This window comes from Dipodomys ordii, unplaced genomic scaffold (assembly GCF_000151885.1).
Source record: "Dipodomys ordii isolate 6190 unplaced genomic scaffold, Dord_2.0 Scaffold9, whole genome shotgun sequence".
In the NCBI taxonomy this organism is placed as follows: Eukaryota; Metazoa; Chordata; class Mammalia; order Rodentia; family Heteromyidae; genus Dipodomys; species Dipodomys ordii.
In genome coordinates this window covers 12,258,084-12,272,124 of record NW_012267225.1, presented here as the reverse complement: position 1 = coordinate 12,272,124, position 14,041 = coordinate 12,258,084, and the positions used below count along the sequence as shown (strand labels likewise).

General features: G+C 38.2%; 1 protein-coding gene across 1 annotated transcript in view; it reads right to left on the bottom strand.

Moving 5' to 3' along the window:
- Nucleotides 1–12,623, bottom strand: part of Itgb1 (integrin, beta 1 (fibronectin receptor, beta polypeptide, antigen CD29 includes MDF2, MSK12)) — a 31,173-nt gene extending 18,550 nt beyond the window's left edge. Inside the window, exons 1-8 of the mRNA XM_013009324.1 lie at nt 12,555–12,623; nt 11,313–11,398; nt 7,184–7,406; nt 6,435–6,605; nt 3,939–4,177; nt 2,089–2,244; nt 786–881; nt 403–492 (exon numbers count right to left, since the gene is read on the bottom strand). Of these exons, the coding sequence (XP_012864778.1) occupies nt 403–492; nt 786–881; nt 2,089–2,244; nt 3,939–4,177; nt 6,435–6,605; nt 7,184–7,406; nt 11,313–11,398; nt 12,555–12,621 (1,128 nt within the window). The 5' untranslated portion in view covers nt 12,622–12,623. The remainder of the gene's footprint in view (nt 1–402; nt 493–785; nt 882–2,088; nt 2,245–3,938; nt 4,178–6,434; nt 6,606–7,183; nt 7,407–11,312; nt 11,399–12,554) is intronic.
- Nucleotides 12,624–14,041: the final 1,418 nt, after the last annotated feature.

Genomic DNA, 14,041 nt, shown 5'->3' with positions numbered 1-14,041 from the left:
ATTCTCTGAATTAGTGCAAAAAAAGAAAAATTTTCCTAGCACAATTCATCAAAATAGACAAAACCACTAAGCATACTTAGGGGGGAAAATGTTGAATAAATAACAATATATCTAAATACAAATTTTATACCTGTTTGCAATGAGATCTTTGCTTAATGACATATAAACAGATGTTCAGGAAATTCCACACATTCCTTTATCATATTTTGTCTTTTGTTTAGACAATGCTTTTGGAAGACAATAGAAACTTTTTTCCCCAGATACAGAACTCAAGTTTTATGTCTTTGTTTTTGCTAGTGCTCTCTTAGCTTGGAAAATTGTTAAGTGAATATTTACTTTTCTAAAACAAAGTATCCTTAATGGGGTATTGTTCAAAGCTGATCTTACTTAAAATCTACTCACATTGTAGGCATCAATGATCAACTGAATTACATTGCTAGAATTACCAGATAATGTTCCCACTGCTGACTTAGGGATCAAATTTTTTAGTTCCTGCGATGGAAAGATAAAACATGCAAAATATCAGTATTACTTAAACTATTTAAAAAATCTATTAAACAAGTAATATTTATCTTGAAATAACATTTCCTATTAAGTAGCTTCAGGTATCAAATCTTGAAAAAGGTAACTAGCTTCACAGTTTGTGACTAAAATTGGATTAAATTCCTTTTGTTAAATTCAGTCTGCCTACATAGTGGTCTTCAATGAAGACATAATTATGCCTCAAATTTTGCTAAACAAAAATGAACAAAAACAAAAGAACTTTTTATCTCAATTATATTTACCTTATAAACAGGTTGAAATTCTTCAGTAACTGCAAAAATTGTCTGAATATTATTTTCGCTGAGTTTCTGGACAAGGTGAGCAATAGACGGATAATCCTAAGGGGAGAAGCAATATGTTTTAGTATGTAAAAATATGCTTCTAATGTAGTTCACTTTTTCTTGTTTGTCTTTGCTGTTTTTGTGTGTGCAGCAAGCTATTTTGCTCAAGGCTAGCACTCTACCATTTGAGCCACAGCTTCATTTCCAGCTTTGTGTGGTTTATTGGAGTAAGAATCTCATGGACTTTGCTGCCCAGGCTGGCTTCAAACCATGATCCTCAGATCTTAGCCTCCTGAACACCTAGGATTAAAAGCATGAGCCTCTGGTGCCCACCTGTTATTGTGAGACAGTAAACCAGACTGGCTATAGCCTGTAATCCTCCTGTCACCTCCTGTATTTTGATTTTTCAGTATTTTTTGAACTATTTATAAACTTACATATATAACAGATTTCCTTGGGCAAGATGGCCTTCAAATAAGAATATCAAAAGCAAACAATTGCTAAGTTGGAAGTATGTATTTGAATTTCAAATCCTCTTCTCATACACATATATATGCACATAAATGTATGTCTGTATACATACAAATGTATATACACACACATATCCATCTTAATAGATCTTAAACAGTAATATAATCTATGGACTTTAAATGTAAGGACTGTGCTCACTTCAGCAGCACATATACTAAATGTGAGGACAATAAAATTAAAAGTTCTATAATTAAGTTATAATTAAAGCTCATATTAAAAGTTCTATTATCTATCACTTAAGGAAATAAAATGATTTGTATTGTTCTAGACCTTGAATAACTTCTAATATTTATTTTCAATAAAGACATGATGCCCACTTTTTAAAAGCCATATAAAATGTAAGTGTGTAAACCTAGGTAAATTGTTAAGAAGAATAATGCCAATGTGACTACCAGATGCTGCATGGTCAGTTAAATTGATTCAGGAATAAAGTGGCCCCTTACCCCCAGCAAAGCACTTGTCTAAGTGTGAGAAGTATCTCTTAGAGCCAGAGATTCCCCCCCTCTCAAGGTGAGAAGCCCCCCTTACAGCCAGGTAGGCCCCTGTCAAGCACAAGGAGTATGCACACTTTCACAAACAGCAATAAGAGACTTCCCTGGACATGGCGTTATGGACCATACTTGCTAGCATGACAAAACCTGAATCCCTGAAACCCTCACACAGCCCTTAGGATAAAACACAGATTCAAACTGCAACATTAACCTATTCACTTAGATAAGACCTTAGCACTTACATAGTAATGGCTCATTGTGTAGACATTATTTTCCAGATGACACCGTCCATCGTTTGGTAAAACAATGCCACCAAGCTTCCCATCACCAGCAAAGTGAAAGCCGGCATCCGTGGAAAACACCAGCAGCCGGGTGACGTTCCTCCAGCCAATCAGTGACTTCAAATGAAAGGATTTCAATTTTAAAATGCTGTCAATAACACCATCACCTGTTACTTTTCATACACACTATTATTATACTTTTCACCTGATTCTACTCTTTATCTTTTCTTTACACAATTCTCACAATCCTCTAATAAATGAAGATCCCACAGACTGAAGCTGCTCTATTCCACTGTTCGGCTTTCTTTCTAATTGTCTACATGGACATCTCAGCTCCTTTTAAAACTTGTTTTTCTAGTTTTACTCAGCAACAGAAGCCATGGTGCCCTGTCTATCTGTAGGTGGTATAGTATCTGTTGAGTATCTCAAGTTTACTTCTTCCTTCACTCTGCTTCAGGTCTTGTTCTCCACCACCCACCACCCATAAGCTTTTGCTAAGCTCTTATGCTCAACACTGACATTCTATCACTTGAGCCATACCTCCACTTTTAGTATTTTGTTAGTTAATTAGAGATAGGAAAAAGAAAAAAGCCGGAAGTGGCGCTGTGGCTCAAGTGGTAGAGCACTAGCCTTGAGCTGAAGAGCTGAGGGACAGCGCCCAGGCCCAGAGTTCAGGCCCCATGACCGGACCCCCCCCAAAAAAATAATAATAATAGAGATAGGAGTCACTCAATTATTTGTCTGTCTAGACTGGCTTTAAATTGTGATCCTCAGATCTCAGCCATGAGCCACTGGTGCTCAGCACATTTTTTTAATAGAAAGAATTATCAAACATTTATCCCAGCATAAATCAATCGAATCTAACCTATCAACCAGGACTTTTAGTTGTTATGTATTGTGTAATTGAATTTACAGAAATGGTAGAAGAATTTACAGAAGTGGTAAAATACTTTTTTCTATACATAATTGTATGTGTCTAAATGTAAATTGCCTTAATTCAACTGTTTATCTCCTCCTAACAATAAACTTTAAATTAGGCTTATTATTAATACTAATGGTCTTTCAAAAGTGGGTTATCTTTGTTAGCTCTAGAGAAGTAAAGCATGACAAATTGTCAAATGTAGTCTGATCACATGGAATAAGGCATGGATAAAGGCAGCCCAGAGGGTATTGTCCCCACAAAGTCCAAAGAAAAGAACTATTAGCCGAAGTACTACCTTGAATTCTACTCTTTCTTCAGCTTAAAAGCTGAAACCTGGGATTGCAAACATTATAGTGAAAACTCAAAAATAAAAGATAGTATTTATAATAAGTCAACTGCCCAGGATCAAGAAGAATAGGAAAATTCTTTTTTTTTAAATTGAGATTAGGTGATTACATAAATTTCACATATTTCACAGTATTGTGAGATAGTGATACTCAAAGTCACAAACACATTTTAACCTTCACAAGGCAAACAGTCATTATCATGGTCTTTATAAGTTTGTGACTTCTATGAGCTTTGACAATACAACTACTTCTTCCACATCAGGTGATAGTTACATTTCTTTCCTTTTGCTTAGTGTAAGCTGTTCCCTCTTTCCCTCTTATTCCTCCCTTCCCATCACTGTCTTTGCGTTGCTTAGTTCAATTTCAATGTCCAGTGCAGCTGATGGGCCCCTCTATTGTATGTTTTCCCGTTTCCCTCTGATTCTGTGTCCTCCTCCTACCACAGGAAAATTCTTAACTACCACATCTATAGCCATATTTTTACTAACTTTGATTAAATCGCATTTACAATCCACAAAAATGTAGGAAGTGAATTCACTTACTCCACACACAGCAACCTGCATGATGGCATCAAATCCACCCTCAGGAGAGTCCAAGTTTCCAGATATGCGCTGTTTCCCAACAAGCTTGTTAAATACCTCTCCTTTATCAGTGAGGCTGAGAACATTTTTGTAGCTAAATGGGCTAGTGCAGTTCTGTTCACTTGTGCAAGGATTCCTGAGCTTTGCTGGTGTTGTACTAATATAAGGCATCACAGTTTTCTCCACAAATGAGCCAAAACCTGGCAAGAAAAAAAGCGTAAGAATAGATCAATGTACAGATAAAACTCACATTTAAGGAAAAAAAATCTATGACATTACTGGCTGCATACTGAATGTCTCTATCCCCACTTCTAAAACAGTGCACATGCTAACAACCTGATGCACAATCTGATGCTCTCAGGAAATAAAGCAACTGGGAAGAGGTGAGATCATGACTGGAAAAGCATCAGGGTTCTGTGAGCTCCTTTTTTTTCTCCACCATATAAGAACGTAGCTAGAAGGCATCACCTATCCAACAAAAGGCAGAGAATGAATCTTGATCCTAAGTTTTCTCAGCTTCTAGAATAGTTGTCAATAAATTTCTGTTGTTTAAGTAAGTTACCTGTTCACAGTATTGTAATAGCCAAATAACGCTACCCAACATTTATACACAAATACACATAATGTTTCTGAGACAGGGTTTTACTATTTAACAATAGTAAAATCTAAAAAGCCCAGGGTGACGGCAAACTAAGATTCTCCTGCTTCAGCCTCCTGAACACTGAGATTATAGGAACATGCCAACCACATCCAGTCTGAGCCTACCCACTTTAAATAATAACTCACCTGCATTTTCTTAGCATGTAAGCGCCCAATAATGGCAGAATGCAATGATACACATTATGGTTTTCTTACTACTTTAAAAAAGACTAAGGCTAGAGTCATGGCTCAAGTCTAAGTTCAAACCCCCAAAACAACTTAGGGCTACCTATTTCCAAAGTCAATTATGTTCCTAAATAAAAGAATATTTTAAGCAAGAGTTATTTAAAATATGGCTGCTTGCTTTCTTGCCAAGACTCTGGTTTGAACTGAGGGCCTCATGTTTGCGTGGCTTGTTTGTTTAGCTGTCGCTGTAGCACCTGAGCCATGCCGCCAGCCTTGGTTTTTGCTGGTAATTACGGAGAAGGGGTTTCATGGATTTTTCTGCCCAGGCTGACTTTAAACATTGACTTTGGATCTCAGCCTCCTAAGGACTAAGATTACAGGTGTGAAACCTGGCACCTGGCTAAAATGCAGCAAAATGTTTAAAGGCCTACCCAAGTATATGAAATCCCTCCTGTGGGGAAATCTGTGGAGAACACAAGTAGCAAAGATGGCCCTGAGAGGAAGTTGAGTGGGCAGAGCCAGATTTGTTTAGGTTCAGTGTGTAAACAACTCATGGAAGTTTAGGTGCATGATAAGGTATGGCCTTTCAGTGATTGGTTGGTTCCATTTCCTCCCCTCCCATGCAGTCTTTTGCTTTAAAAAGGGGATGCTCCCTGTTAATAAACGAGTTCCTGCTTGACTTGACTTCCCGTTAGGTCTGATTGTCTCCTGGGCTAAGGGAGGCTGGGGAACGGGCTATCAGCCGCACTTACCTCTCCTCGGACCCCGTCCGTCCAAAGACAGACGAAGACCCAACACCCTCCAATATTTTAGAGGGCCAAAGCAGCAGCAAGCAGGAAAGAGGTTAGTTAGGCATACATGAGGTAGGAAATAGGGTTAAAGGGAAAAATCTTTCGCAGGGAATGATGAGGTACACCAGCAACCCCAGCACTTGAGAAGCTGAGGCCAGAGGATTTTGTGTTCAGGGTGAGCTACAGAGCAATATCCCATGTCAAAATACCAAAAACAAAACAAAACAAAACATATGTAGTGAATTAGAGTGTAGAGGCATACAAATTAGTAATGGTCATGCTAATTAATAATGAAATAGAACCTGGAGGTACTTGACACTGGTTTGTAAAATAAATAAGCAGAAGAATGGATTAATCCCTGTGACAATAATCATGCCCTTCTTTATTTGTGAGGCACAATCAGTGTCAAATTGCATAGCAGCACCCAGCAGCAGAGGAAAAGGAGACAGAAAGACTATTAGATATGACAGGAATATCAGTTTCCTCTCAGAAAGAAAACTGGTTTATATATCTCACAAATAGTTTGGAAGGGCAAAAGAAGAAAATACAAGAGAGTTTTGAGAAGTGCCAAGAAAAGTAGCTGGGCACTGGTGGCTCACGCCTGTAATCCTAGCTACTCAGGAAGCTGAGATCTGAGGATCGCGGTTCAAAGCCAGCCCAGGCAGGAAAGACTGTGAGACCCCCTATCTCCAATAAACCACCAGAAAACCGGAAGTGGCGCTGTAGTTCAAGTGGTAGAGTGCTCACCTTGAGCTAAAGAGCTGAGGGACAGTGCCCAGGCCCAGAGTTCAAGCCCCACGACCGACAAAAAAGAAAAGAAAAGAAAATCAAACACTCCTACCAATCCGGAAGTCTGAAGTGATCCTCCTCATTTCATTCATCAGATCTGTTCCAAGATTTTTTACATTCTCCAGATCATCTTTCATGGAGTAAGAAAGGTCCATAAGGTAGTAGAGATCAATGGGATAGTCTTCAGCCCTCTTGAATTTTAATGTAAATGTCTGTGGCTCCCCTAATTAAACAAATTAACAACTGAAATTAGCTTGCCAGCAAATCAATACATAGTAAACAATATAAAATGAAGATCATGTGTATATGTTTTGTAAAACATACTGGGAATCCTATAAATAACTCAGGTACGCCTTCAATTGTATTTAAAAAAGAAAAATCTTCTAACAGCCTTTAAGAAGACAAAGAGGACAAGGCTAACATCCCAACCGACAAGACAAGACATAAAGTCAATTCTGCTACAGTCTGGTTCTGGAATATGCCCTAAAAGTACCCGTGTTAAAGACTAGGTCCCCTGGTTGGCATGATCGGGGGTGTGGGAAATCAAGAGATGGGGCCTATAGGGAAGTTTCAAGTTACTTAAGATATAACCTCTACAAAGTATCATCTTCTCTCACTTCCCAAACTTAAGGTGCACAATGTATCCCATCAAGTCCTTTGATGATGTGCCTCCTGTCATGGCCCAAAAAAACAGAACCCACTCAATCCTGGACTGAAACTTCCAAAACCATGAGCCAACATACATACATATCATATAAAAGGGGTGTCAAGAACTTAAGAAATCTGGGTGCATTTCTGTACCTGATCGTAAATGCAGATCCAACTGCTGTGGTTGGATCTGCGTAATGTCTTCCGGCTGGAGCTTCTCTGCTGTTCCTTTGCTCCGGTTGGTGACATTTTTATTTTTCTTTATATTTTTGGAACCTCTGGGATTTTCTATGTCATCTGGATGGCATCCTTTCTTTTTTAAGGCTTCTAAATCATCACATCGTGCAGAAGTAGGCATTCCTTCTTGTAGAAACGTCTAAATGATACATAAAGTATCAGTATCATAAAGTGTAAAAATCAAATCTTTTTACATAATTCTAATTACAAACACACTAATTACAAAAGTCAAATTAATTCCAATATAATTAACAATTTTAAGGTATTCAGTCTTTGGCTTTTAAACATAATGTTCCACTTATTCAAACTGTAATACATGCTCTTATTTAAAAACAAGAAAAATCAATTCTAAGAAAAATACCTTTCCCAGAACTGTCCTAAATATCTACTTTAAATCTCTCACATTGAGGTTCAGAGTTATCTAATCTTTAACTATAACTAGTAATATGCATGTCCAAATAGCATATATGATTTTTTTTCTAAAAAAACTGCCCTCAGAAAAAAAATCCTTAAAAGTCTGGGAGCGTGCCAGGCACTGGTGGCTCACGCCTGTAATCCTAGCTACTCAGGAGGCTGAGAGCTGAGGATCGCGGTTCAAAGCCAGCCCGGGCAGGAGAGACCGTGAGACTCCTATCTCCCATAAACCACCAGAAAACTGGAAGTGGCGCTGTAGCTCAAGTGGTAGAGCGCTTGCCTTGAGCTGAAGAGCTGAGGGACAGCGCCCAAGCCCATAGTTCAAGCCCCATGACAGACAAAAAAAAGTCTGGGAGCGTGGCCCAAGTGGTAGAGCATCTGCCTACTAGCAAGCACAAGTTCAAGCATCAGTACTGTCTATATATAAGTCTGTTGTGCTACACAGCACACTCCCTCATAATATTTTGAGCATTATCAATGTTTAGGAAAAGCATATTAGACTAAATGCATCTCAATTAATGGTGGCATTTTTTAAAGAAATCTAGCACACAAAAAATGTAAATCTTTGCTACTATTGTAAGAAAAAAAAGGTTTTTAAATGTTATCTTAAAATTGTTATCATCTTAGTACATACTGTGGCACAGAATTCCCATTAATGGCCTACATTTGTAATGTGTTACATATACTTCAAACACTCTAGAAATAAAAATTTTACACAACTGATCATAGGAAAGACAAATATATTTCTGTTAATAGATATAAAAAATCTTAAATAAAAGCAGTTCATGAAATGTGGGATTGCACAAAGAACATGGTGACATTGTTTATTCTCACCAATTTCTTGGTATTATGTGATATAGCAGTGAGGGTAAACAGTATTTAAAGAATACTCAATGGCTTTTATAAATTATTTTCTAAGGCAAATGCAATAGTAACATGAGCATCTGTACATTAGACAAACAACTAGAAAAAAAAAGCCCAGGGCCAGATGGATCAAAATTGCACTACTTTCATTTAATAACAAGGTTATAAATGCTACCAAAGCATAAGATTCTACCAGATTAAACATTACCAAATAAGGGCCAATTTAGGAAACTTTAGAATATCCAGAGGAGTTGGACACTGGTGGCTCATGCCTATAATTCCAGCTACTCAAGAAAGCTAAGATCTGATCATGACAGTCAGTAGCTAGCCTGGTCAGACAAAAGCAAAATATTTTATATAAAGAGCCAAAATTAGAGGTATGTCTCAAGTGGCACAACACTGGTTTGAGTGAAAAAGACAAGATAGTTCAAGGCCCTGGGTTCAAGCCCATACAGAAACACACAAACAGGAAAAAAAAAAGAATATAAAAATTTGACTGAACATATTCCAAAAGAGCTTTTAATAATTAAGGAATTAGGTCCCAAAACTCAAAAGGCTCAATTTTTTAAGAGCAACTGGCCACACAGCCTCTAATTACAGATCAACTATAGCCTCTATAAAACGGATGTTGATGAGTAGCTACCACTTATTTAAGCCTTCTACATGAAACTACCTTACTAAAGTTCACCAATTCTATTCAAAACAGATCATACAAAAATTATAATCCTCACTTTCCAGAGAAAATAGCCTAAGACAAATCTACAGCACTCCTATCCTCTCCACTACTTCCAACTTAAACTCAATATACCATTTTTTGTAGAACAGAAAGAGTCATAAGAAATAAAATGCTCTCATTTTTATCTTTCAGATGGTCCAACCATCTGCTACCTCCTCACTTATGTTAAAGATAGGCATGTGCAATATGGGCCCATATGCCTGAGTGAGACATAATCTTCACTGCTTCTTGCATTAGCTTGTGAGTTAATTATGACCTCAAAATGACTCAGTTCCTGTTGTAAGTACCCATTCATCTACTCATTGAAAACTTAGTCTGCTATAGGACACGAGAGACAAAGTATAGAAGTTCTACTTTCCTAAAGAAAACAAAAACTTAGGCTGGGAATGTGGCTTAGTGGTAGAGTGCTTGCCTAGCATGTATGAAGACCCCTGGGTTCAATTCCTCAGTACCACATACAGAGAAAAAGCCAGAAGTGATGCTGTGGCTCAAGTGCTTGAGCAAAAGAAGCTCAGGGACAGTGCCTAGGCCTAGAGTTCAAGCCCCACGACTGGGAAGAAAGGGGGTGGGGGGAAGGCAGGGAGGGAGGTAGAGAAAGAGAGAGAGAGAGAGAAAGAAAAGAAGGAAGGAAGGAAGAAAGGAAGGAAGGAAGGAAGGAAGGAAGGAAGGAAGGAAGGATGGAAGAGAGCAAGCAAGCAAGCAAGCAAGCTCACTCCTAGGGAGGGGAGGGGAGGAAAGGAGGGAGGGAGAGGGAGGGAGGGAGGGAGGGAGGGAGAGAAAGAAGGAAGGAAGGGCAAAAACTTGAGTAAGAGGGCTGGGAAGGTGGCTCAGTGGTAAAGAGCTTGCCTTGCATGCATGAGGCCCTGGGTTCGATTCCTCAGCACCACATAAGCAGAAAAAAAAACACCTGGAAGTGGCCTTGTGGCTCAAGTGATAGAGCGCTAGCCTTGAGCTGAAGAGCTGAGGGACAGCGCCCAGGCCCAGAGTTCAGGCCCAAGACCGGACCAAAAAAAAACAAAAACAAAACTTGAGTAAGAGTAAAATTTGAATGCTAACTTCAATGGGTTTTTACTGGAATAGAAGTCAACTCTGTAAGAGGTAGGGGTGTGTGTGTGTGTGTGTGTGTGTGATTTTAAAATTTAATTTAACATCCCCCTCCCCCATCAAAAAGAATGGGAAAGTCTAAAATAAACTAAATGTCTAGTTTTCCCTAGAAATGAGGTAAGCTACACATGCAGGTAGTTTTCAATTATCTAGCAGCCATGCTAGGAGGGGAAGGGAGAAGAGGGACCAGGACCTAGTAGGTAGGAGGCCCTAGGTTTGATCTCTTGCACTACAGACCTAGAAGGAGGGAGAAGAGAAGATATAGAAGGGGAGAAAGTTGGAGGCAGACTTGGGGGTATATACCTGTAAAAATCTTAGTATTTAGGAGGCTAAGACAGGAAGATCATTACACAACAAAACCCTGTTTCCAAATTTTAAAAAAGTAAAAGCAAAAACAGAAAATAGCAACATTCACAAAATATTTACATAAATTTACTATCATGTAAACGTTTTCTTTTAATATTTAAGTTTTCAAAATCTTCACGTAGGGCTGGGAAAGTGGCTCAGTGGTAGAGCGCTTGCCTTGCATGCATGAAGCCCTGGGTTCAATTCTTCAGCACTACATAAGCAAAAAGAAAAAAGCCAGAAGTGGCGCTGTGGCTCAAGTGATAGAGCACTTGCCTTGAGGTGAAGAGCTGAGGGACAGCGCCCAGGCCCAGAGTTCAGGCCCCACAACCGGACCCAAAACAAAAAAAAATCTTCACCTATTTGAGACTTAGGAGACTCTTAATTTCTAACACTCATATTTTAAGGGTTCAACAGCCATGCTGGCCACTGTGATTAATAGCATAGTTCTAGACTGGAGTATCTTGGTCTATAAACAAACACTGATTTAAGTAAAACTTCATATCTAGTCTTCCCAAGGATACAGCAATGGGCCACATTCAATAATTAAAGAACAGAATGAATGAAAACAATTTTACTTACTGAATTTGTGCACCATCCACAATTTGGCCCTGCTTGTATACATTCTCCACATGACTTGGCATTTGCTTTTAAACATCTATTTTTATCTGATAGAAAAAAGAAAGATCACTTTACTTGAACTTTCACCAAAAAAAAAAAAGAAGAAAATTTTAAAATTGGGATCACATTGGCAAATAACACAATACATGGAAGCTAAATATAAACAGTCTAACCTAGTTAATCAAGCTAAACTAGACCTACCTCAGAGGGACCTTAATGATTTCAAATAACCTTGATTTTGAATCACTTTGAAAAGTTATAAAGGGACAGTTGTCCTATCTTTTGTATTAATGACTAGGTACTATTGGTACACACTTGATACTCTGTATTTTTCAACGGTATAATGTCACAATCTATCATTGCAAAAGGCTATACAAATCAGAGTTTAACTACAACTGAGCAAAATAGTTTCTTTTTACATTACTCATGATACCATATCTATATTGGTTTACATTAGATTTTTGCACATACTGAAGAAATTATATTCTGCTTAGTTTCTTACCTTGTTTGTGGTATTCTGATACTGATACTGGGTTGTTCAAATTTATTAAGAATTCCATTTACTGTTTCTTCCTTCACTTCTGCATGTACTAATCCCCCCATGCTCAGCACACTTAATTCTAATTAAGTATACTTTTTGAGATGTGGAAAGAACTGAGTACCCGTGATTCCACATGTGGATACACCATAGTTTACAGAGATTTCTGGCTTTATTCTCATTGCTCTTCCACATGTGCCAACATTTCACAATTTGCAAAGAGTTTTTGATTAAAGAGCAAGAACATCTTCTAAAAAGTGAATTGCTCCTGGGTTGTATTTATACAACAACAGACAATTCATAATCCACAACTTCACATTTACTTTAGTCGCTAATAAACATATTTCATGCTATCACCTTCCCTCTACTCGCTTCAATTCTTTATAATTCTCAAAAATCTTTGTGTATAGTCTATTCTACACAAATCCCTCTGTATTTCACTATCCTCATTTTAGACAGCAGGGATGGGGGAAGTCAGAGCACAGGCTTCATTATCCTCTTGGGAGGAGGATACTTTCCACCTGGGATCAGATAGTGGTACTGCAGGGCTTTCAGAAGAAGCAAAACCAACTGATTTACCATTTTCCAGGAACCTAACTTAACCAAGAGTAATATAAGATACTGAAGAAAAAGGAAAGAGAAATTGGGAAAATATTCTTTTTTACCTGTTTGGCCAAACACACAGCAAGCTGAACTGATCAGTCCAATCCAAACAATAAATTGTAAATTCATCTGAAATAGAAAATGTGCATCATTATAAGGAAATAAAATAAAAAGATGCTCTGCACAATTTACTTCCTGTTGATATTATAAATGTAATACATCTCAAACCATTTTTCTACAAATCTTGCTGTTCTTCCCCAGTAGGCTATCTTTCATGCAAGTAAGTTCCAAGCCAGAGCCTCAGAATCCATTCTTGCCATTCTCAAAATCAAATGGTTTCCACATGTAGTAAAATGTCAAAAGTATTAATTTAATGAGCTCCAAAGAATGTCAGTATCAAGTACTCTCCCAATACAAGAAAGTTATCTTTAAATCCAATCCAGATGTGCTGGTACATGTTTGTGGTCCCTGCTACCTGGATGATGGGGAATTACAAAGGCCCTAGTTTGAAAAATGAACTAAAAAGCAAAAGGACTAGGGGGAAGGAGGAAGGTGGCTCAAGAGGAGAGAGTATGTATCTGAGTTTAGTACCCACCAAGCTCAAATAAATAAAGTATGAGACTGCCAAGTGTCTTTCAAAATCTCTACAGAAAAAGTTAACACTCCATCTGTCAAACTTCCAGATATTAAGTATGAAACTATTTTCTCAGAATCAGTGTTTCCAGATTTTACAATTTATACCTTACCAAATTTGCTCAAGGACTGCTATGCAACAGACCGCTAACCCACTCTTTGGTATCTTGGATCAGTGCCTACAATCTCCACAATAACACTGAATATTTCTTTTAAAAATCTCTACCTCCGGAGGTGTACATCCTAAGAAGCTATTCAGTTGGTCAGGCAGAGCACTTTAAATTCTGTCAAAGTAACCCTGGGATCCTGTGCTTCCCCTGCTCAGTGCTGGCTTCCCAGAGACAAAGGCTAAGAATAATCTGCACAGTCATCCACAGGGCTCACACCAGTTCTGTGGTGCCTAAAGCTGACAGTTTTGTTATAGTTTACAGTGCCAGTTGCCCAGCGGTCAACCAAAGCTGTCTTAGCAATTCACCTTTCAAGGCCTACCTAAAAGATTCAATGCAGTAAATCCATAGAGTCTACAGTTCTAAGCAACTCAAATAATGCATTCCGTTCTGAAGGTTCTGACTAAAGGGAGGTGGAACATACAACTCCTGAGAAAAATAAAACTCATCATTGTGAGGAGTGGAGCTTCTGGAAAGCTTCCAAAGTGGATGGCATGAATATTTGTCCCATATAAGGACTGATACTTGTTTCTTCAGGCTACTTAGTAACCACTGGACTGCCTTGAGCAATCTTCCAAATCTTCTAATTTAGGAAAAAAGCTACTAGATAACAAAATGTTTTCAAATATTCAAAGGTTACCTGAATATAAAGCATAAAATAAGTGTGATGGACACTTTTTCCTTCTATAGATCTCAACAAGGCAAATAACAACCTTCTGAAACCCTACTCCTCTGGAAGAGTGCCAAGC